Source organism: Oryx dammah, unplaced genomic scaffold (genome assembly GCF_014754425.2).
Source record: "Oryx dammah isolate SB20612 unplaced genomic scaffold, SCBI_Odam_1.1 HiC_scaffold_29, whole genome shotgun sequence".
In the NCBI taxonomy this organism is placed as follows: Eukaryota; Metazoa; Chordata; class Mammalia; order Artiodactyla; family Bovidae; genus Oryx; species Oryx dammah.
In genome coordinates this window covers 71440426-71464235 of record NW_024070213.1, presented here as the reverse complement: position 1 = coordinate 71464235, position 23810 = coordinate 71440426, and the positions used below count along the sequence as shown (strand labels likewise).

Here is a 23810-nt window from a genome sequence, read left to right as displayed (position 1 = left end):
ATCAGATATGACTGAACACACACACACAGTTGATTAACAATGTTGTGACCGTTTCTGGTGTACAGCAAGGTGCTTCCGTTATATAAATTCATGTATCTATTCTTTTTCAAGTTCTTTCCCCATTTAGGTTGTTACATAATATTAAACAGAGTTCTCTGCTACACAGCAGACCCTTATTGGTTATTTTAAATACAACAATGTGTACATGTCCTGGGCTTCTGAGTTGCCCTCACCCTTCAGAATACCACACCAACATTGTCATACCAGAGGGGGATTTGCTGACTGCCCAGTCCACTTTTCTTTCTCACAATATCTAGCTCCTTTTCCCTCATGACACTTCTCATGATTTATACCTGACATTTTCAGGATTATCTGTTAAACATCAGGCCCCCCTCCCCTATTAAAATGGTATCTCCAGACACCCCTCTCTGCTCGGTTGGCAGTGAATGCCCAGAGGGTAAGATGGAGGGAAGCAGGGCAAAGGATCTCACATCACTTCCACTCACCTTCTACTCAGCAAAACTTCCTCCCAGGTGCTAAGACTTTTGGAAAGGGCCACCTTGCCCAAGCTCAGGTAAAGGAGGGCTTTGGAGAGGAAGTGATGATATCTGGCCTGAACTGAGGCCCACCGAGAAACATAGTTTGGGAAAGACATTCTTCACAAAGCATGCATTTGTACAGTTGTTGTGACTTGAGAATGTGGCACATTTGAGGAAACCACAAGACAAAAAGGCTTCACCCTTCAAAACAAAGGAATTATCCTTCACTTTCTTATTCTGCAAAAAGCAAACAAACAAAAAAAGCTCTGTCTCTGCCTAGCCCTTACATCAGGCCAAGGAAAAAAATCATATACACAGAGGGCTTAATAAATATTGGATGACCAGAAGAATGTATGATACATGCCAGACCCAGCTGTAGTAAGTCTATTCTAGAATGCTCTTTTTCTCTCTACCACTTGAACCACCAAGACCTGGCTGGAGACCCACTCCCTGAAGCTTTCCTTATCTAGCAGCAGCACAAATAACCTTTCCTTGCTCAGGATTTCATCTTTTATTAATGTTTTCTATCTAATCTTATCTTCTCAGTTAACATAAAGTTAACTGGAATCTATCTCCTTCACCTCTTTTTTTCTTGCGGCGGGGTGGTTATTTTGTTTTGTTGTATTCAAACATCTGTACACTAAAAGTATGACTTCTATGGAAGGAAGGAGGGAGGGAGGAGGAAATGAAGGGAAACCTAAAGAAAAAGATAGCTGTTGGGGGGAGATTTGGCTTAGCCAACCTCTACAAGCCCCCTTTTCCATCTTTTTTCTTTCTTTTTAACAAATTATTTTAAAGATACAATTCCTGAAATTTTTTTAATTCAATTAATAAATGAGATTTGACTCAAAGTCCTCAAATTTCAGCAAGAGATAAATAGCTTACTCAGTTCAGTTCAGTTCAGTTGCTCAGTCGTGTCCAACTCTTTGCGACCCCATGAATCGCAGCACGCCAGGCCTCCCTGTCCATCACCATCTCTCGGAGTTCACTCAGACTCACATCCATCAAGTCGGTGGTGCCATCCAGCCATCTCATCCTCTGTTCTCCCCTTCTCCTCCTGTCCCCAATCCCTCCCAGCATCAGAGTCTTTTCCAATGAGTCAACTCTTCGCATGAGGTAGCCAAAGTACTGGAGTTTCAGCTTCAGCATCATTCCCTCCAAAGAAATCCCAGGGCTGATCTCCTTCAGAATGGACTGGTTGGATCTCCTTGCAGTCCAAGGGACTCTCAAGAGTCTTCTCCAACACCACAGTTCAAAAGCATCAATTCTTCGGTGCTCAGCCTTCTTCACAGTCTAACTCTCACATCCATACATGACCACCGGAAAAACCATAGCATTGACTAGACGGACCTTTGTTGGCAAAGTAATGTCTCTGCTTTTCAATATACTATCTAGGTTGGTCATAACTTTCCTTCCAAGGAGTAAGTGTCTTTTAATTTCATGGCTACAATCACCATCTGCAGTGATTTTGGCTTACTAGTACTTTATAATAACTCTATATCCATAGGCATTAATCTTCACCCTTTTCTCCAGCAAACCAGAAACTGTATCTATCTCCTTTTGATGCAATGTAGCAAATCAAACACTAAAGTAGCAACAGCTACTTTTCATGCACAAAGAAACACCATTATTATTTCTACCTTAATAATTCTGCATCTTAAAAAGCCCTCCAATCCATCCTCTTTGAAAATCTCCATTCCTGCCCTAGGCTCTCAATTTACATCTCCTGAGAACACTTTGCATTGGTTTTCTTTCCTCTACTCTGACCTCTCTCAGCACATTTTGCTAAAGACAGCCAGGGACAGTCCATCTGCTCAGGGCATTTTCCTCCTTAAAATCCCATGGTTGCTTGCACATAGGATAGAGACCAAAATCTTTAACGTGCAGCACCTACAAGGCTTGGCATGGCCTGGAGCCGTTAGTCCCCCAGCTTCATGTCACACCAGGTTCTCTCATTCTTGTGGTTCTTGCAAGTTTCCGCTGCAAGGACCTTCCTTTAATCGCTCACACATGCCTTGCCCTTAGCTCAGTATATCTGTCCATGCGCTCCTTCCTGTTCACTAGAGAAGCCATTCTTGATCCATACAACACAACCTCCCCACTTTCATTATCCCCACTACACGGCACCACTGTAATTTTTCTTTACAGCTTTTCTTATGCTTACAACTATGTATTTATTCATATATTTACTTGTCTAATAGCTGGTTTCCCAGTCTAAAAACCTAAAGATAGAACTGTTTTGTTCACCAACATATATCATTAGTGCCTAAATAATACCTGACATGTAGTAGGCACTTAATAAATATTTGACAGGTGAATGCCATCTACAATAGATATTAATAAGATGGATATCTGGGGGGGGTGGTTTTTGTGTTCTTTTTTAAAATGTAAGGCTACTCAAGTCAAAATTTCAAATAAATTGAACTCTAGATAAAAGGTAAATTAGGTTAGGTATCCCTCTTCAGAAAAAAGGATAAAAATATCAGCCCAAACTTACCCATACACTTTTTCCTGAAAATCTTTATAAACTGCTTGTACGCTAATCATATTTCCCCCTAAATAACAGAAAACTATTCAATAAGCTCTTACTTGAAATGATGCAAGCCTGTTCATGGGTTTTTGTTTTGTAAATAACACACTTCATTTCTATAAGTGAAGAAATAGTTTAGATACTTAAAACTCCTCAAACTTAGGAGGGGAAATAATTTGGAGTAAAAAGCAAGGAAAGACACAATATTTCTGTTTGTAAAATTGGTTTATTTACAATTTGGTATTTTAAAATTATATTTGGAATTTTAATTTTTATATATTTCTTTGGCAGGCATTCTGTTTCTTAAATAGGGAGGCAAAGGAGAGGAAACCTGAGTAAGTTTGAATTTAAGAGATTTACCTGCTGCTAGTCAGTCAAATTTAACTTTTAATCCCTGAGATTTAGTGAAGAGTCAAAAATATCTTCATACATTCATATGTAAAAGCATATGTTAAGAACAATAAAGAATAAAGCCATTATAATCTCCCCCCATATGGCAATATGAGAAGTCCCTCTTTCTGAAATTAACTGAAGGGTGTGCTGACAGTGCATTTAATTATTAGATATACCAAGACTAAGCTACCCTAGTCCTCAGTTTCATTTTGCTTTTTTTCTTTGTAGTTTCTCCCCTTTTAAAAAATATTCTTGGAAACTGATACACAATTTATTCAAATAATAGAAATGCCCACTGCTAGCTCAAATTTTCTCCCCTTTCTAACTTTTTGGTTGTGATGTACAATTAGGGATTTTCCTTTATTGTCCGAGAGCAAAGTTCTTTATCTGATTGCAACCTGAGGCCCAGTTTTTTTACAGTAACTTTGGAGCAAGTCACATCTATCAAATTAGGATAATTACAGTTCAGAGGGATGAATAAGGCTGAAGTGATGTTCATATACCACCATGAGATCTGGGAGGGGTTTCTTCATAAAGAGCATACAAGACGCTCTGGAACACATGAGAGTTATTATATATCTTGTTGCTCCCTTCTATAGATGGCTAGTTAATACTCCTAAAATGTCAGCTTTCCTCAGAGGAATGAATATTAATTTAGTTTGCTCATTAAATGTCCTTGAGATGCAAAGGAATGGCAATTATGTTTCTTCTTCCCATATACACGAAATGTAGCACAGATATTAAGGATGTTAAGCACAGATATTAAGCACAGCAAAACACTAAGTCAAAGACCAACCAAATAAACCAAATCCTTTGCAGTAAGATGCAATTTTCTTATGTATGTGTAATGCGCTGGCAAGTCATTTTTCATTTCGGAAGGTGTTAAGCATCACTCATGACAAGTGTTTATTTGCCTAATCACCCAAAGGAAATGCAGTGTTAATTCAAACTTTTTTAAAACAGCAATGAAACAAAGTCACAAATACCCTTTTTTCAAATCTCTCTCAACAGTTCTTTTTCCAAAACAGAAAATAAACTAATTTCTCTTGCTCTAAAAGATCAATACCAATGCCAGCTAGGAACACCCTCCAGTGCTAGTTTGAAGACAACTTTGAGGTTCCAAGAATATTTGTGTATTTATTCCAAAAGGGAAAAGATTACAGAAATTCAAATAAAAAGTAGCATCTGTCAATTTAAGAACTTTGAGAAGATCTGATGATAGAGAATGCACAAGAGCCATCATCTGCTCTGTCAAATCTGGACCACATTTTAAACTGTAGCTTTACCATCAACTTTCATTTTCATACCTAATGCACATCTCTTAAACATTTGTATCAAATATACTGGGCTTCTTGGTTGGTTGGTATCTTTTCACTGGGTAAGAACTCTGAGAAATAAGAGAAGCAGTTACGGAAGTCCATGGCCTAGGCTGTGATAAGACCAAGCCTGGGGCTGGAAACTCCTATTGCATGCCCTTGTTTTCGGCATAGCCCCCTTCTGCTGCAGGAAGCCACACTAAGTAGTTCCTTTGCTGTTGCTGGCAGGACAGGTGTAAATAAAAATGTGAGGTAGTTCTTTCCACAAGAGGGAAATATTTGTCTACATAATAACCCTGCAATGTCTGACAAATTACCACAGCATCTGCTCACTGTCATCTGTGAGTAAACTCTCCGCTTGGTATTAACTTACAAATCATGAGCTAGCTGCAGTTCACAGGCCTTATTTTCTGATCCAGCCATGACTAGAGGAGCCACTAAAAACTCCCAAAAATGTGAACCAAAGAGACCACAGAGTACAAGAACTGCAAAAGCATAAGCATTAAAAAAAATATAGGGGAGCTGGTGAGAGCACATTAAGAATAATTTACCAGGACTTTAAGTACAGGGAAGAATGAAGACCCGTGGGAAATAATTTCAACTCTGCTCCCAAGGCCCTGAAAATTAAAAAGAAATTAAAAAACAAACACACACACAAAAAAGATCTGAAGTTCTACAAGATACTAAATATAAGGCAGAGAATATAGCAGAGGCTCACAAAAGTACTAAAGGTAAAAGAACAGAATACATTGAGAAAAAGCAAGAGTGATCTAACTAAAACTCCAGCCTTTCTGACTTGGCATTTGTACATTTATATGGAACTAATAAAAAAAATAACTGGTGACTGCTGAAAAATATTTGTATTCTAAACTCTCTCCAGGCTACTAGACCAAGACTAACACCAGAAATAGGAGTAAAATTACAGTTAGAAAAGGGGAGAAAAGTAAGGTAGGACATTAAAATTTTATTCTGAAATTATCTCTGGCCACGACAATAAAATTTAACAAATATTCACTGAACAGTCTTACTCCTGTCATCAGCTGTACAATACATACAGTATCATAGAACTGGCCACTAGGATTAAAATCCACTAGAACATATTTCATGTTAAGTGGCGACAGCAGCATCTCACAGAAATTTTTACATACATATATACACAGTCCACATTCAACCATTTTCACATATTTTCAGTACACACAGTTGCAGCATATTACAGTCACGTGTCTAAGTTGTTGCTCGATAGAAATCCAAGCCACTGCCTAGACATAACTGTAGCAGTTGAGCTGAGTATAATTACAATTAATTTTATCTATGTCCATAGCAGAGATGTACAAGCCCCTAAGAAACAGAGTTCACAAATACTTTTTTTTTTTAAATGCTACCACAGCATTATGTTGGGCAATATTAAAACCTTTACCAACCAAATCAGTTTAAGTCTTCTGCTTACCAGAATATTCTTGATGAAAAAAATTGCAAAAATGAATGCTCTCTTGAAAATAATTCACACGTTGAAGATTCCAATATGGCCCAATGCTACTGATGCCTAAAGTGTTTCCTAACATTCTGATGGAGTCCTTCCACATGACTCCAAACCACCTAGTAAGTTTAAAAGTGGCTTAAGTGCCTTGCACCCAAATTGTAAAAATCCCTGGCCATCCTTACTAGAGCCAGGCATATATAAAAGGAATGCACTTTGGTTCATACCAAATGCCCTGGGATTAATCACACTATAAAATTAAATGGTTTGAGGTAAATTTTTACAAATACAGTCGATTTTTGTCTAGTGTTAGCATAACAAAAAAAAATATCATTTAAAAAATCAGTCTGATGTTAAGATACAACAAAGACCACCTTTAACCCCTTAAACATAGGAATTCCATGTGTAATTAACCAGTGGTGACCTTTTTTGGTGCCTGACGATGATTTACGCCTTATGGTTTCTATTAAGGCCAGTATCTGGATGTTTAAGACAGATAGATGTCTCTTTGCAGAGGTGGGTTCCATTCTTACTGCCTAGTATTCAAAGAGTTAAAGAGGCCAAAAAATGCATGCCCTACAACATGGCATTCAGAACAAAAGGCACATTGTTATCACTAAGGGCACAATTTCTCCTCTACTGTTAATCGACACTGTCCTGCATCACTGTTGTAGCAATACACGTAAGTGGTAATGCACGCTCTGGGGATGCAAGAAATGGAGCCCGATGAGACCACAACCAAAGACCAGACCACACTGTGCTCTTCCTGAATCTGAAAACAGCTCAGACATCCCTAGACAATGGTAACCTGTGAGACCAAGGACTGTTTCCAAGCCAACTCCTAGTAGCCTATCAGAGCCCTTCATTGATTTATGTTTTAAAATCACAACGATGCAACATTTGTCTTTTTCTTTGACATTATAATTAAGCTAGACTTAAAAAAGCAGCTCTATCACTAAACACTGAACGTGGTGGCTCTTTGTGAATAAGGGAAATTTCACTGTATTTAGGAGGTGCGGGGTGGGGGGGAGCCCCATAGTGCTGCACGTTTTAGTTTGGCTTAGAAGTTTCCGGTTACATTTGTGAATAAAGATAGTCACAAATGCACTGTTGGCATCTTAAGAACCAGTTCTGTGTGGTGGGGGAGGAGACAAGCAGTATTAGTCTGTTTATAAATTTTAACATGGATAATCACTCTACAGGGAAATTCATATTAATGGCAGGCTCAGGTTCATTTGTTTCAGTGAAAATCTTGTGAGTGGAGACGGCAGAAGAGGAGCATTGCAAGGGGAAAATAGCCTTTATGTTTCTGTTTGTTTTAATGACCTACAGATGCTAACCATCATTAAGAGGCTTATGGTTTTATAAAGCCACTGCAAGTCTTATACATCTTATGCCTTTAAGCCAAAATTTTAATAATACACAATCTTTAAATTCTATAAGCCACTGACTGATCACATGAGCATCATTAAAATGCAACTAACATTATTGCACTTCCACAGATTATACAGAAATGTGTACAACAGGCTAAAGAATTTGACTAGGGGAAAGAAGCTATAATTTCTAAATACAGAAGTATAAATTATCAGTGACACCCTTAAATAGTAAAGCAAATATCAACACCACTACCTTATTAATAAGCTAATCTTATTACTGACTTTTTGGCAAATATCTGTAATATTTCCTGAGCATTTTTCTCCACCATCAACTGACAAAGCCTCAAGATAAGTAAAGTGTTTTGTTCAAAACTACTCTTTTTCTTTTTTAAAGCAAGAGAAACTGTAGGATTAATATTAAAAGAACTTAACCGGAAACTTTCTTGGCCTCACTGGGGACCATGCTTTAAGTGCTTGTAAATCAATTTACAGGCAATCCATACAATATCTGTGCATAAAAGAGTATTTATCCTATTTTAAACTACCCAAACCTATTGTCCAAACAGGCAAAAATCTTTCCATATTAAATTGCACATAACTAAATTTTTTCACGTGCCTTGAAACTGATACCTATCACTGCTCATACATTAGTGATAAAATACTGAAATTTTCACTGTGAAAATAATTATTATTCAGAGGAGAAAATATTCTTTTACCTAACTCTCAAGAGTCACTTTTCCAGGTAAAGTGTCATTCCCACAAAAACAATCAAGTGCAATCCAAACGAAAGTGAAATAAAACAGAGGAATGCAATGTCTACGGAATTCTAATGATGCATAGAGTAAGTCAAACCATTTAACTTGAGGCTGAACTTTTCCTCCTTAGAATTTGTTAAAATTGGCCTTGCTGGACAAGGACAATTGACGTCTGTTGATGAAGAGGATTTTCAACCCTCTTTCTTTTTAAAGAGGTGATGTTTTCCCAGGCTAAAAGAACCTTACTGTGGCACCTGAAGTGTGAACGCACTCGAGTCTGCTAAACTGTCTTTGGAACTATGGAAATCCCCACCTTAAGTAGCTAGGCTGTTCTTTTTTAACTTGGAATATGAAAAAGATGGTCATAATCACAGCTAAAAATGTCTCTTTTCTGTATTAACAGTCTGGGATATGTATTTGAAGGAAGGAAAAGAAATTAGATGCAAGGAACAGATGTGTGGTGAAAGAGGAACAGCGGGGAGAAAAGCAAAGAGAAGGGAAGAACAGTTAGTTCATGGAATACATTTCTAATTTTAGGCGCAAAACCAAATTCTGTTAAACGAGACTTCTTTGCAAAACAGCTCGCTGATCACATTGGAGAATTTGGAGGGATACACGTGTTTCCATTCATCCACCAGGTCTGTTTGGCCAGCCTTTAGAACGTCAAAATGCTAACTGGGCATTGCAACCGTGGGGATTTTGTCTCTGAGCACTATTTCAGGGAAAAAAACCTCTAAGGTGCAGTTTTTCTTACAATACCATTTTCGTCCTGACCATCCTCCTCCCACCATCACTACCACCCAGCTAACTTACGGAGAACGAAGCAGGACATGCTGCACCTGTGTGTGAACCTGGAGTGTGGAGAGAGAAGGGCTTGGGGCGGGGGGGGCGGCCTTCAGAGGCAATCACCTCGGGGAGAAAACACTATGAACCATGAAGACATAGTGAATGTCTTTGACACCAATCTGTAGATGCGCGGCAGTCATGACGTGATCAATGGCCTGCCACTGATGTTTATTACTCTGCCACACTAATTACAGTAAGGCTCATCGTACTTTTAGAACACAAAAACAGTTTCAGAAAGTATAAAAACTTAAAGCATTGTCCCCATGTATTTTATAAAACAAAACAAACGACTTTCTTACATTAAAACAAGTGCCAAAAAGATACAAATGAGTCGAGTTATTGAGCAAATAAAAACAGGTCTGAGCTACTCTTTTTCAACCCAATAAGGCTCAGCAATGTCGTATCTTTCAGAATTACCAGCATTGGGGGGCTCAGCTCAGCTAACCAGTTTTGGCAATACTGTCCTCTGCTGAATATTCCCATTGGCATCTGTCATCTGTGCCAGATTAGTCCTCAGTTTGGAAGCTGAGCTGGAAGGTGGAGGTAACTTGGAAATGGATGTGATAGCACCAGTGCTCTCGGTGATCCTCTTCACAGACGTCTTCTCCCCTGTCGGAGGCTTTGGCAGCCGCCTCCTCAGCCAGGGGTGCCGCAAAGCCTGGCCAGGGGTCATGCGAACTGCAGGATCCCATTCTAAACACTGTTTTAAGAAGTCAAGGAAGAGGGGATCGTCACACCCCTTCAGTGCATTCCCCCACTCTCTGCTCTCTGGTGGGCCCCTCAGTTTCCCTCTCCGGGAACGGCCACCATTGAGAACCACAGAGCCGTCTGAGAGAGTCGTGACAGTGCAGTAACGAGGATAACCCTTGGAGCTCACAAAATTTTTGGCTCGTTTGGATGCATCCAGCAGTTTCTGGGAGGGCATGCCCAGCAGTTCAATCATACAGGCCAGCTGGTCCCCTTCATCCTCCCCAGGCAAGAGGGGGTAACCGGTCAGGAGCTCTGCGAGGATGCAGCCCAGGCTCCACATGTCGATGGGCATGCCATACCTGGCGCCGAGGATCACTTCCGGGGCCCGGTAGAAACGGGATTGGATGTATGTGTAGACCCGCTGGTGCTCGTAACAACTGGAGCCAAAATCAATCACTTTAATCCCGCTTCTACCCTGCTGCTTCAATAAAATGTTCTCGGGCTTCAAGTCACAGTGAATTATCCTGTTTTTGTGCAAAGCATCCAGGCACTGCAGGATGGAGTGGGCGAACTTGCGAACCAGAGGCAGACTAAAGCCCTGGAACTTGTTCTTCTTGATAAGCTCATAGAGGTTCATGCTGAGCAGCTCGAATGTCATGCAGATGTGGTTGCGGAAGGTGAAGTTCTCCAGCATGTGGATGACGTTCATGGTGTTGTCCTTGTCCTGCTTGCGCAGATGCTCCAGGATGCGGATCTCCTCGGCCGCCTGCCGGTGGAAGCGCTTCTCGTTCCGCACCATCTTCAGGGCCACGTGCTGGTGGACTTTGTGGTCGTAGGCCTTGACCACCTGCCCAAAGCTCCCCTTCCCAATGACCTTGAGGACCTCGTACCTGTAAGCCACGTGATCATGGGGCACCTGCACGTAGGATCCCTGGTCGTCATCGTAGCCCCCGTTGTTGGGCCCGCCTGTCATGCCCTGGCGCTTCTTTGCATTTGGACCCAAGAAGTATATTTCAGGGTAGCTGAAAATCTCATGGTGTTCAAAGCTGGTTAGTTTTTGCATGTATTGCTTCATTGCTTGCTCAGGCGTCATGGGGGTGGCTTTCACCTTCCCCATGCCTTCCAGAGACTTCAGAGAGGTGGAACTCCCCTGCCGTCTGTGGATGCTCTCCAGCTGCCGCTCCGGCACCACGGGCAACCCCGTTTTGCCCACCGTGGTAAGCCCATTTGGTTGTGTCGTGAGCACTGTCCGCTTGTTACTGTTATCCTCAAACAGCTGTTGAACCTGGGTCAGTCCGTGGCTGATGACGTGTAGGGGGTCATTCATTGTGTGCTTACTGCCGCCAATCTGGAATTCAGAGAGGGAACATCAATGGAACAGAAGCGGTTTGTTCAAAAGGGCTATTGTTTAAGTTGGCTCCCACCCCCACCTTTACGAAATCCAATTTGGTTTGAATGTACAGTCGGTATCAGGATTCTTCAAAGGAAAGAGCTGTGCATGCAGCAAGGACCTCGCCAACACTGCCACAGGGAAAGTGGACGTCATGATGCAGATAGCCTCAGACAAAGGCAGAAGAGGCTGAGGGGCTGGGGATGGCTATGAAACTAGGGATCTGGAAAGGAAGAAAGGACTCCAGAACTGCTGCACCTAACAAAGAGTTTGCTGTACATGTTTTCAGGGTCCTTAGAGTAAGTTCTCAGTGGAAACAGAGATCAAGTTTCTTGGTCATCATTCTCTACCTAATGTTCAGCACAGGCACTGTGGTATCATAGACATTCCATTCAACCCATACTTGACATCAAGATGAAAGGATACAGAAAGCACATGAACACGTCGGCACTCTACTGGCTCTCCCACCCCCGGATTACAACATTTTTCACACTTCCCTTAGTAGCTTCTTTATTACCATGAGGGTAGGGACCAGGCCGGTCTCGTTCTCTACTCCATCTCTGGCATTTAGCTCTATTCTGAGAACACTGCTATCTTCCTTCTTGGTCTTCTCCACTACTTGCAAATCAAACTAATTACACCTAGGAAAGTACATCCAGAAGCAGAGAATTGTACTTTTAGGCTGGAAAAGATTCCCATGTAGATATGCACCGTAGTATCTTGTAAACCCCAAACCTATTTTAAGTGTCTGGGCTGTACTGACTGTGATGACCATTTAAGGCCATCCAGCCCAACAATCCAACCGCCACACTCGGGCCTTCCTTTGGTCAGTGGCTTGGCTCTCTCAAAACATGTATTTCTCCCCGCTGCTGGGATACTCAGCTTTCCAACAAGGAATACAATGTAGTGATTTCTATTTCAGGAACACAAGCCATCCCTGAACATTCCTGTATGAACAAGTGATGGCATAAGCCAGGGGGCCCAGCCTTCCTACAGAGAATCTACTTGGGATTTCTCTCAAGCGTTATTATGGCCAAGAGGTGAGGGGTGGAAGAAAACTAACAGCCAGGATCCCCTCCCAGTTAGGAAATCTTGCCAGACTCAGACAATAACTCACAAGTCTTAAAAGCATCCCAGCAGATGATTTTTTTTATATGAAAGCTTAAAGATCAACTTGTTGTTTGCAATCCATCTCATTCATTCAGTGTTCTCTGAGGTTAGCCACACAGCCCTTCAGGAGTATACAGTCAATTAGCTGAAGTCCTCAACTTTCAGTTTTTCCCATCATCTCCTAAACCCTATCTCTTGGGCTTTACATATCACTAAATGCATAGAAGTACTCTATGTAATATCATAATTCAAGAAATGGCTTGGGACTACCTAGATTACAAAATCGGAGAAGGCAATGGCACCCTACTCCAGTACTCTTGCCTGGAAAGTCCCATGGGAGGAGGAGCCTGGTAGGCTGCAGTCCATGGGGTCACGAAGAGTCAGACAGGACTGAGCGACTTCACTTTCACTTTGGAGAAGGAAATGGCAACCCACTCCAGTGTTCTTGCCTGGAGAATCCCAGGGACGGGGGAGCCTGGTAGGCTGCCGTCTATGGGGTCGCAGAGTCGAACACGACTGAAGCGACATAGTAGCTTAGCAGCAGCAGATTACAAAATGAAATTCCAAGTCCATCTTACTAGGAATCCAAGACCTTCAAATTTTCTTTAACTGATGCACTATCTGAGGCATGTGCTTTCTCTGCAATCTTCTAAAACAAAGGAGAATACAGTTCAGTACTTGGGCCTGTCTGAAGTGTGATTTCATTGACTGAGGGATTTTACTTCGTAGATTTCTGCAAGACTTCTAGTTGAACCCTTCTACTAAACTCACAGATGGTATTCCATGCTAAATGAACTTATCTTCTGTCAGTGTAGCTAGACAAGTTATTTTATCCTCATTCTTTGCCAAAAGCAAAGCAGTTCATAAAAATGAATTAGGGAAGTCCTGGATGTATATATAAAAGTAGTACAGGCTTGTCCAATGCTTTTTGTCCAAGCCTCACTCTCTGTACCTCTCCTCCTCCCCACTGTGGTCTTTCAAGTACCAGGAATGAAAGGACCTGAAATTAGAAATATATGTCTCCTAGAGAACCATTCTCTTCAGGGCAGCCTGGAGAGATTTCCGAAGAAAAACCAACATGACCAGTATACACAGTACAAAAGCATGAGGCTTCACTGGGGACAAAATTGACCTTGGAGCTATAGGAAGTTCTAAAAAGAGGGCAACGTAAAACATTCTGAGCTTCAGAAACCGACGTCAATTTTTATAATAGCAATTTTAATGTTCTGCATAATTTAAAATACCATCACAAAAGCTGAGTGACTAGAACTAGAGTTTGCCAACTGGAGGACCTCGGTCTCTCCCAACTACCTTCTCTTGGTCTCCTCCACAGCAGCAATCAAGGAGGGTTCCAGAGATCCCCCAGGGTTCAAGCCTCAAGTTGCTTGTGGCTTTTTACTCCCGGAACACCTCCAGCTTAGACAAGTCCAATCCATGACTCCTTAACTCAAGACTCATCTGTGTCCAACTACAGATCAGCTGCCTTCCTCACAGGCAACTCAAACTCAACTCACACTTTTTCCACTCAAACCACTTCTTCCTCCCAGAACCCTGAGTTTCTGACCAAGAAAAGGCTGTGCTGCTGTGCTCAGTTGTGGTGAACTCTTTGCGACCCCATGGACTGTAGCCCAACAGGCTTCAACGTCCATGGGATTTTTCAGGCAAGAATACTGGAGCGGGTGGCCATTTCCTTCTCCAGGGGATCTTCCCCACAGAGGATCAAATTTGGGTCTCTTGCATTGGCAGGCAGATTCTTTACCTACTGAGTCACCCTCCCAAATAGTCACTCAGTCCATCTCCATATCTCCTGTACCTTCCCAGGTCACCATGGAGCCCCACTGTCATTTCTAACTGACCCACTCCCCTCCAGCCATGCTATCCCACCTGGCGTTCTTGTGTCTTTTACTGGGACAACGGAAGCAGCCTCCTCACGTGTCCTTTTGCTTCTAAGCCTAGAATTCACCGTCTCTTCTCTCCATGATGTTTCTGGAGTTACCACTGAAAATGTCACTCACACTGCCCTTGACTTTGCTTAAGGTTCATGTGGGCACTCCATTTCCACAAAGAACTCAAGAACTTACAGGCAAGAACACGAGGTTCTAAAATGCTGAGCCTAAATGACCTGAGTCTTCCCAGTGTCACCTACCACTGTCACACTCTCTCTGAGGATAATAAGCTGGATTCCCTACAACCCACGGAGACACCACACTCTCTTCTATATTCCTCTCTTTTCGGTGAGGTCATGTTTCATAATGGTTAGGTGTTCAGGGATTTTCAATTAGACACAAGGGAAATGAATCTAAGCCCCACCACTTCAAACTATATGACCTTGGGCAATTAATCTCTCTGAACTTCAGGGCCCTTATCGGTATAAAGAGGGTAACAAAGCTGCCTCATTAGGGGCGTTAGGAGGGTTAAACAAGGTAAAAGGCATAGTGTGCTTAGTATAGTAGTGAGTAAGCAGAGACAATACTTTGTCAACGAAGATCCGTCTAGTCAAGGCTATGGTTTTTCCAGTGGTCATGTATGGATGTGAGAGTTGGATGGTGAAGAAAGCTGAGCGCCAAAGAATTGATGCTTTTGAACTGTGGTGTTGGAGAAGACTCTTGAGAGTCCCTTGGACTGCAAGGAGATCCAACCAGTCCATCCTAAAGGAGATCAGTCCTGGATATTCATTGGAAGGACTGATGTTGAAGCTGAAACTCCAATAATGTGGCCACCTGATGTGAAGAACTGACTCATTTGAAAAGACCCTGATGCTGGGAAAGATTGAGGGCAGGAGGAGAAGGGGACAACAGAGGATGAGATGGTTAGATGGCATCATTGACTCAATGGACATGGGTTTGGGTGGACTCCGGGAGTTGGTGATGGACAGGGAGGCCTGGTGTGCTGCGGTTCATGGGGTTGCAAAGAGTCAAACACAACTAAGCGACTGAACTGAACTGAAAGGAGAGCTAGAACTATTGTCCTTTCCAAGTGCTGCTTGAAATTTCCTTGTTAATGTGGGCTATCTGGAAAACTCCTACTCACCCTTCAATGGCCAGTTCAACTCTCACCTCCTCTTTGAAAAGGTCCCTTTCCCTTCCAGCGTGCTTACAGAGCACTGATATATTAATACTTATTTCATTTCACACCTGTTTTCACACCTGATATACCAACCAGGATGTGAGCAGTTCCAGGGTGGGGTCACCTCTTATCTTTTAAAATCCTTATTGACATAAATCCAAACATACAGTAAGCACTCAGTTAATTTCTGCTGAATGGAAGAATATGTCAGCAACTCGTTTTTAACTCTCACCTCTTTGAGTTATTCTTGACAACTACTTTTGTACCTTCATAAGAAAACATGAAGTTAACACCCAGGGAATCAAGACTTGTCGCTGGTGACTCAAGTCACAAAATGTTAGGATTGCAATACGTAAGCAGAGACATGGAGGCAAGGACAGCCCATTAAAAGAGTAACAGCATCAACTAAATACCTAAAAGTGACATGTGGAATCTTAAAAACTTTCCAGATGTTAAGAAATTCATTTGAGGGGCTCCAGTAAAGGATGGTATTGTCTTAAACACCATAGGAATCTACAATCACAATCTGGGTCAGAAGCACAATTAACTGTTCTATAAAAAGGGGGAAAAAAACCCTAGAAATGCCAAAACATTTCCAGAATACATAGGCCAGGACTATACCATAAACTTAAGGATACTTAAAACCTCTTACTTGCTTTTTCCTTTTTTGCCAATGCCTATCTCCCACAGTGCCTGTTGAATTTAAAAATAACACAGTGAGTGGATGTAATTGTTAGATACCTAAAATGTATGGATTAAAGCAGAGATACCTAAAAAAGCCCTCTCTGACCATGAAACATCTTTGCACTAAAAATTATATAAGAACAATAGTCTAGCCAATTTAGTAGTTTTAATCTCTTCCAAAAATAAAAGGGAAAATCACACATACTTCCCTGTGTTAACATTTCTGGGAGTTTTAAAATTTCACTGGAGTCATCTTAGAAATGCTATATAGTGTTATGGGAATAGAACTGAGTCCAAAAAGATCGGAATTTTAGCTCTTCCTCAAACACTGATGGTCTGTGTGGCCCTGAGTCAAATGTCTACTTTTCTTTTACCAAACTCTACTATTTTTTAAAATGGGAATATTCATTCAACTCCAATTATTTTACAACAGTAAAACTGGTAACTGGAGAGTGCTTTAAACATTAAGCAGTTATAAAAGTGATACAATACTAATATTTCAGAATTTTTAAAATAAGCAAATTAATATCCCCCATAAAACATTAAAAGAAAAAACTATTAAGAATCAGAATAGTTAAGAGATAAACAAAATGACTAACGTACAAGATATCCATGGAGACAAGGAACAAGAGGGCAATGCACCAGATAAATTCCAAAGTTTATAATTCTCATAGTCATGTATTTATCTACCTACTACATCACTCACAAAGGAAAACATAGGCAAACACTAGTTTCTTCTTCATAGTGCTTCCCCTACTCAATCATTAATAGCTATTCGTAGTTGTAACTGCTGTGGAATTAAAAACTAAGAACTTTTAAAAATCTCAGAAACATGGATCTTTAAGGTTTGTGCATTTATAAAGAAACCAGTTCAACTTCCTAGAATTAGCAGTCAAGCAGTATGTAAAGCTGGACTTAGGAGGGCCTGGGCTTTAGCTCCAGCTTTCATTGAAATTAGCTCAGGCATCTCGACCAAACCAGTTAACTTGTCTGCTCTCCTCATCCAAAAAATGAAGGAGTAGAACGACATAAAACCCCGTGGTCCTTTTACTCACCCATTTGAGGAAGTCTGCAATATTGTGTAAATAAAATCAAAACTAAACAACAACCAGAACCAAAATTCATACTTTCAAAATCAAGCTTCTAATAAATGGCACATTAAAGTTTTAGGTGAATCAAATAGATACCACAGCAAAATATAAGCACTATCATTAGGAGAGCTGAGAAACACCCACATATCTTTTCATTTCTGGTCTCCCACAGACTACTCCTCTAGTAGTCACCTTTCATTTTCCATCATCTTATACACATTTCATTTGCAAAGAGGTTCTGATCAAGCAAAGCTCACTCTTAAAAAACCAGAATCCAGATGCAAACCAAGTAATATTTCGTTTCCAGGTCACACCAAGTCATGTGATTACATTCAGAGATGGAAAAAAACTGGATGTTATACTTTCCAAGTTGTCAGATGACTCCAAACCAAACAAACAAACCGAAACACCTAAAACCCAATGGCAATTTCTCAACTAAAACATCACGGTGACAAGAACACACAGAATCAGCAGTCTACTGATTTGCTTCCATCAACCACAGCCCCCATAGATTGGTTAACTTCTGTGCAGTGAATTCTTAGCCCCTGGGTCTAGATGTGTCATGAGAGAGAGAAAGAGAAGGAGAAAGAAAAAGATGATTTAACAAGAAAACATTTTCCTGTCGAACTGTACACAGATGTTCAGGTCTAACAGAAAACATTCCAGTTTGGCCATTCCCTCACAAATTCTCCCCTGATAAACAAGTTTCCGCAGAGCACATGACCCTCAGAGCTACCCCTCGGTAGGCTAGAAATGGCCTTTTCTACAAGAACTTAACTTTCACTTGGCAAACAAAGCCATATCCCTAGCAAGCGCCCCTCATTTAGCACCATCTTAGGCGTTTCCTCTGAAAGATCCAGAGGAATATGTAAACAAGACCCTGGAAACCATCACCTCCTCCGGTGCACAGCTCTGCTAGGCTGTCAGCCACCATCCAAGGGCTCTCTCTGGGACTGAGAAAAGAGGTACACGCTGAAGTCAAGTCCAGCTTGCCGATCGATCTCTGCAGCCACGGGTCTGGTGCTGGGCTCTCACCTCCACCTTGGCCCTGTCAAGTGCCCTGCCCTTCCCACCTCCCTGGGAAGCAAAGCTGGCCCTTTCCTTCTTAATACCCAACTCAGAAACCTACAGGGGTGGCTTGTTTTGACTGCAGCTGCGGCTCTTATTTTTGTTAATGTTAATTACAATTTCTGCTATGCTCAAACCTGTAGCACTCATAAAACATGCTTCCACACGCGGGGGACAACTGGCGGTGCTCCCTGCTGGCTGAGGCCAGGCCTGCGAGGCTCTTTGGGGGATCTATTTTCCGGGCAGGACAGCCGGGCTGACCCTAACACAGATCTATTTCTATAAATATCCACTACCCAACTTGGTGGCGGAGGGGGAGGGATGTTTATCGGGTCAGGGAAAGGAGCTCAAGGAAGCAAGGACCGGGAAAAAAACGAGGGGAAAAAGAGCCGGAGGAAGTTCGAAGGAAGAGGAGCGCAGGGGTGGGCGGGCTCCGGAGGGGAAGTGAGGGGCCCGTGCCACGAATCCTCCTTTGTGGCTGCAGCTTTGGGCTCGCCCAAGTTCCAGAGGGCGGCGTCCCGGAGAGGCCACTGGCCAGGGCCGTGGAGACACTCGCACTTCGACCTCTCTCCCCTCTCCCGGCTGCAGAAGCTCCCCAGTCCGGGTGCTAGTGCCCCGGGCCCTTCTCCCGCCCCTCGTCCCCCTCCCAGCCGCCCACGGGCTGGGTCTCACCGTGTGGGCTGCGGTGGCAGCGTTGCTGGCTCGGAGAGGCGGCAGGGCGATGGGGGAGGGCGGGCCGGTCCCCACTCCGCTCCGGGGGGCCCCCGCACCAAGCCCCGGGGAAGCCTGAAGCTGGCGGACGGCGCTGTCCCCTCCTCGGCCTGGCAGCCACACGCGGGAGGAGACAAAAGAGGGTCAAGGGGAGAAAGTCACTGGGACCCCGTGGCCCCGCCCCGCCCCACCCCACCCCTCCAGGCTGCGGAGCCCGCTCTCCCCCGGGCCGAGCCAGGGACCTTGAGTACGAGCGCCCCGGGAGCGGCGGGAGGCCTGGGACGCAGAAACCGGGCGCGCCCGCGGGCGGGGCTCCAGCGGCTGCAAAGTTAAGTAGGGCTCCCCGCGCGCGAGCGAGTTCGCGACCCCGCCAGGGAGCCGGGCTGAGCCGGGCCGGCGGTCCACTCTGCGGGCGTCCGTAGGCCCGGAGCGGGACTAGACTGCCGACCCGGGCGCCGCCGCATCGCCGAGCCCCAGACTGGGGAGGTCAGGAACGGCTCCAGTCCAGCCGGAGGGCTCCGCTCCGAGGAGCCTCGGGGCCCGCGTGTTAACAATGAGCTGAGGCGAGGGCGCGCCGTCCACCCGGGGAACCCCGCGCCGCCCAGCCGCGGCGCAGACTTTGTTCGAGGTCCTGCTGGCAGCGGGCGCCGGCGCAACGAGGGCTGGCCCGGGGGCCGGCGGGGGCAGCGGGGCCCGGGCCTCCTTACCGGTCGGGTAGGCGGCGGGAGCGGCGGCCGAAGGTTTCCTGGTTAACATGGCCGCTGGAGAAGAAAATGCATCTCAAGGCTGCCGTCTCCGCCGCCGCCGCCGCCCGTCCTGCTGCTACTTCTCGCGGCCGCCACCGCGGCCGCCCCCTGGTTGCCCCTTTGGCGGATCTCCGGCGCCTCCTCGCCGCCTCGCGTCAGCTACAGTCAGACACACACAGTCCGCTGCATCCCCTCGGCCCGGGCCCGCCGCCGCGAGCCCCCCGCTCTCCTCGCCGCCGCCACCGTCCTCCTCTTCCTCGGGCGGCCTCAGCACCCTCCGGCCCGTGCACATGCCTCGCCCTCCCCGGCGCGCCGCGGGCCTCCCCGATTCCCTCACATAGGGCGCGGGGGAGCAGCGGGCTGCGCCGCCTGGGCCGACTCGCTCGGGAGCCTCCTCCCGGGCCCGCGCAGGCGCGGCCCCGCGCACACTCGCCGGGAGCCCGCGCGCCGCACGGCCCAGGAGGGCAGCCCCGCCCCCGCACCCTCCGCCGCCGGGCAGGCCCCGCCCCCGGGCTCCCCCACCGCCTCCGCGCCGCTCACTCCCGCGCCCACCCCTCCCCCACCCAGCCGCCCACCGAAGTCCCTCCCCGCTCGCCCCCGCCCCCAGTCGTCGGCGTGGACACCCCTCCACTCCCCGGAAAACTCCGCAGCCTCCGCTCGCCCTTCGCTTCCCCCTCCGGCCATCTGCACTGCTCCTCTCGGCGCCTCAACTAACGACCTTCTGCCCTCCCCGGCCTCGTCCTCTCCCCGCCCAGCGCAACCCACCACCGCTTCCCTCCCACCGAAATCACTGCAGAAAACCCCCCTCCTCTTCCGAGCGCTTTCCCCAAACACGTCTGCATTTTCAGCTTTCCGAACCTAATGGCTGCTCACAGACAATACTGCCCGCCGCCCTCCCCGCCTTCCGGGTCCCAGTGGCTTAACCACCCCATCGCCCCATCTGATCGTGAAAACAACTTAGTTGTGCGAGGGTCACCTGGCTAAGGTAAGGCTAGCCCCTTTGGAGGGCCGAGCCTTAGCCTGGTGACCCAGAACGTGGGCCAAGGAGGGGGCTGCCCTCCGGCTTCCACCTCCACCTCCAACACACATACTCCCTCCCCGGTTTACTGACACCAAATGACCGCTCTCCAGTCGCTAGGACGAGGGGAGGCAGCGAGGCGCGTGTGGACGGCTGCCGGGGAAGCAGCTGGCTGTGGGTTGCTAGGCAAAAATAAACATCAGAGACACCTCCCATTTCCTTAACAACTCCGAGCCTTTCCCTGCGCGGCCACTGGGAGAGACACACCTTCCCAAGCGATACCTTCAATTCCTCTCCTCCAGAGACACAAAGTCTCTTTCCCTTTCCCATCCAAGACACGTGGAGAATTTCCCTTTTTATTTTGCCATATACAGCCTCTCTTTCCCTTGCAGACGGGAAAACTGCTTGCCCTTCTCACACCCGCGTCGGGTCGTCTGTGGCACAGGTCTTTGTGCAAAGGTCACAGGTTTTCAGCGGGAGGGGAGACGGGAAGCGGAAAGCTTGCCTTGCGCTTTCTTCCTAAGATTTGCCTGGTTTCTGAAGTTCTCCTGGGGGCCTGGGTCCGTTAAGTCTGTCCTGGGACTCTGCGGCCGCTGGCCAGATCAAGTGTGCAGGCCTGAGCTAGTGCAGATTCAAATCAGAATGGGGACCCATCCCCTCTACTGTTTGCAAATTGTCATAGCAACCTGTCAGCAACATCACTCTCAGCTTTATGCAAATACCCCCAAATGGGTGTTTCAAAGTTACAGTGTGACCCTCTCAGAGTCTTCAGGGATCCCACACGGGGCAACAAGGATTGAGGGCACTGGCAGAGAGAACAGGTGGCAAAGCATAAAATTGTGACTGGTAATATGTACCTCAAACGGGTCCTCTCTGTGCGTTCTCTTAATAAAGTAGAACCACACTGAAACAGTCAATCCAATAATAAGCCTTTACAAAGGAAGATCTGGTCCTGATCTGGTCCCAGAAGAGGATAGTCCCCTTTGCTTGTCATGACAGGCTATCACATTCAGATTCACCTGGGGAAACATATTCAGTATTCTCAATGAAAAGAGATTCCTTAGTAGCAGAGTTGAAGCTAGAACTCATTTTCTGAGTCCCTCTAATCTAACCCTGCGCTCTGTTACACTACCTTGGCTTTTTAAGAAACCTCACACCTCTTTTCCTTCCTTCCCTTTCAAAACAATTATTTTCATACTGTTTTCCTTTTCTTAGTGAGACTTCCATACAACTGATGTTCAAATGAAAAATGTGAAGCCAAAAATTCAATTTTAATATAACATAACACTTATTTTACTCAAATAATTATTATACTTCAACAGAAGCTAACTATTCTCCTGCTTTTTCATGAATAAGAAAAGCAATAACTGCTAGATGCCGTAGTTTGTGGAATCCATGTTAATAATATTAATTTCCACATTAAACATGAGGAAAAGGAACACTGACTTTTTTCCAGCGAAGGAAAATCATACACACAATGAATCATTAACTTTGATCAAAGAAAAGCTGTATGTTTAGAGAACTTTTCCTAGTATATTGCTTCATGACATGACAAGTGCAATTTCCATTTTTTAAGTTTTTGCTTTCTTAAGGAAAATTTGCAAGTAGTCTAATATCTTTCACTATTTTAATTATAAATGCTATATCTTTCAAATCAAAGACTTAAAAATCATATTCTTATTGACCTCTGAATTAGTATTTACAATTGCTGGGACTTCTCTCATTCTATTTATTATCGATGGCTCCAACCTGTATTAATGGCAAATATAGAAAGATGAACAAATGCACTCCCCGAGCTTTCAAGGAGAATGAACTAGGTGAATTCTAGGAGTTACCCTCAAACTTTATTATTCTAATGCATCATTACTAATTATACTACATTAATCTCTGTATAGAACCCTTTCACAAATACTATCGTGTTTAATCATCACAACTCATAACCAGACCAGAGTTATATTGATGTTAATAGTAACCAGGACACCAGGGTCTCCATTCAGTTAGTAAGACTCTGCTCTTTGGTTCTTGCCCATTGTAAAAATGTCATCTGCTCTGAATGTTTACAAAATCCAGATTGAAATAACAGGTAGGCAGAGTGAGCGAGAAAGAAACTTTGGGGAATTCTGCCTGGTGTCTTGTAGAAGGGAGTTGATTCTTCACTAGGAAAAGTGCTGATCACAGAGAAAACTGGAAATGTACAAGAACATTGCTAGTTTCAAAACTTATTCACTCACTTAATATCTTTATCCCAGAAATATGTACAAAGAATTTAGTATGTGCTGGGCCTAGAGGACAGGATGAATCATCAGATGTAGTGGGAAAGGCTTCAGTCAGGCAATCTGTTAGGACCTCAATTCTTTTTTTCAATGAAGCAATAAGCAGTAAGCACCTAACATGTTTTTGACACTATTGATACTGGAGCTGTGCATTTAAATAAAGAGTCCTTGGCTCTGGCCATGGATATTAATAATCACAATCCAGTAGGGGAGATGAGATACTTAATGGTGCGATGGGACAGAAATCAAGGAAGGTAGGAGGCACAGTGGTGGTCCATGGGAAGGAATCATGACTTCAGCTTAAGTGGTGACTGGCCTCAAAAGTGCTGTGATGTTAAAGATGCTTGGGAGGTTGGCAGTCAGACAAGCCAGGCTAGGACATTCTAGGCAGAAGAATAGGATGTGCAGTGGCACCAAATAGAAGAAAACATAGTGTCCTTTGGGAAAAGCGTAAGCAGTTCAAAACAGAGGAAGCTGGAAGTGACAGGGAGAGAGAGTTAGTACTACTATGTTCATAAGGTTAGGAATATTGATGATACATCTGGGGTAAGAATGATCTGAAACTTTACTAGCTATGGGAATGTGAAAACAAAGTACAAAGTCTTTTAAAGCAACTAAGGTAATTCCTAAGGAACTGACTCCTTTTGGATAATCTAGACCTGTCAGTTAAGCCTAACGCCCCTTAGAAGGGTACCATTTACTGACAGTATCATCCCTGTGTCCATCACCAA

The 23810-nt window shown here is 44.4% G+C and overlaps 1 protein-coding gene across 2 annotated transcripts; it reads right to left on the bottom strand.

Annotated features, from left to right (window-relative positions):
• Positions 1-5722: 5722 nt before the first annotated feature.
• DYRK2 (dual specificity tyrosine phosphorylation regulated kinase 2) lies at positions 5723-20188 on the bottom strand. 2 transcript variants are annotated; one of them, XM_040233398.1, is made up of 3 exons: positions 19750-20188; positions 19004-19152; positions 5723-11270 (listed from the first exon to the last, which is right to left on the bottom strand). In XM_040233398.1, exons 1-3 carry the CDS (start codon positions 19796-19798, stop codon positions 9669-9671), a joined length of 1800 nt encoding a protein of 599 aa, XP_040089332.1. In that variant the 5' UTR covers positions 19799-20188; the 3' UTR covers positions 5723-9668. The 2 variants fall into 2 exon arrangements, with proteins under 2 accessions (XP_040089332.1, XP_040089334.1); XM_040233400.1 differs by lacking the exon at positions 19004-19152 and having other exon boundaries at positions 19750-19824.
• Positions 20189-23810: the final 3622 nt, after the last annotated feature.

Bases quoted from the DNA above. Each gene is read 5' to 3' on its own strand.
- DYRK2 (XM_040233398.1), bottom strand. From the start codon at position 19,798: ATGTTAACCAGGAAACCTTCGGCCGCCGCTCCCGCCGCCTACCCGACC. The intron at 19,153-19,749 runs GTAAGGAGGCCC...TGTGGCTGCCAG, and splicing joins TCCCGCCGCCTACCCGACCG to GCCGAGGAGGGGACAGCGCC. The intron at 11,271-19,003 runs GTGAGACCCAGC...TCTGAATTCCAG, and splicing joins CTGCCACCGCAGCCCACACG to ATTGGCGGCAGTAAGCACAC.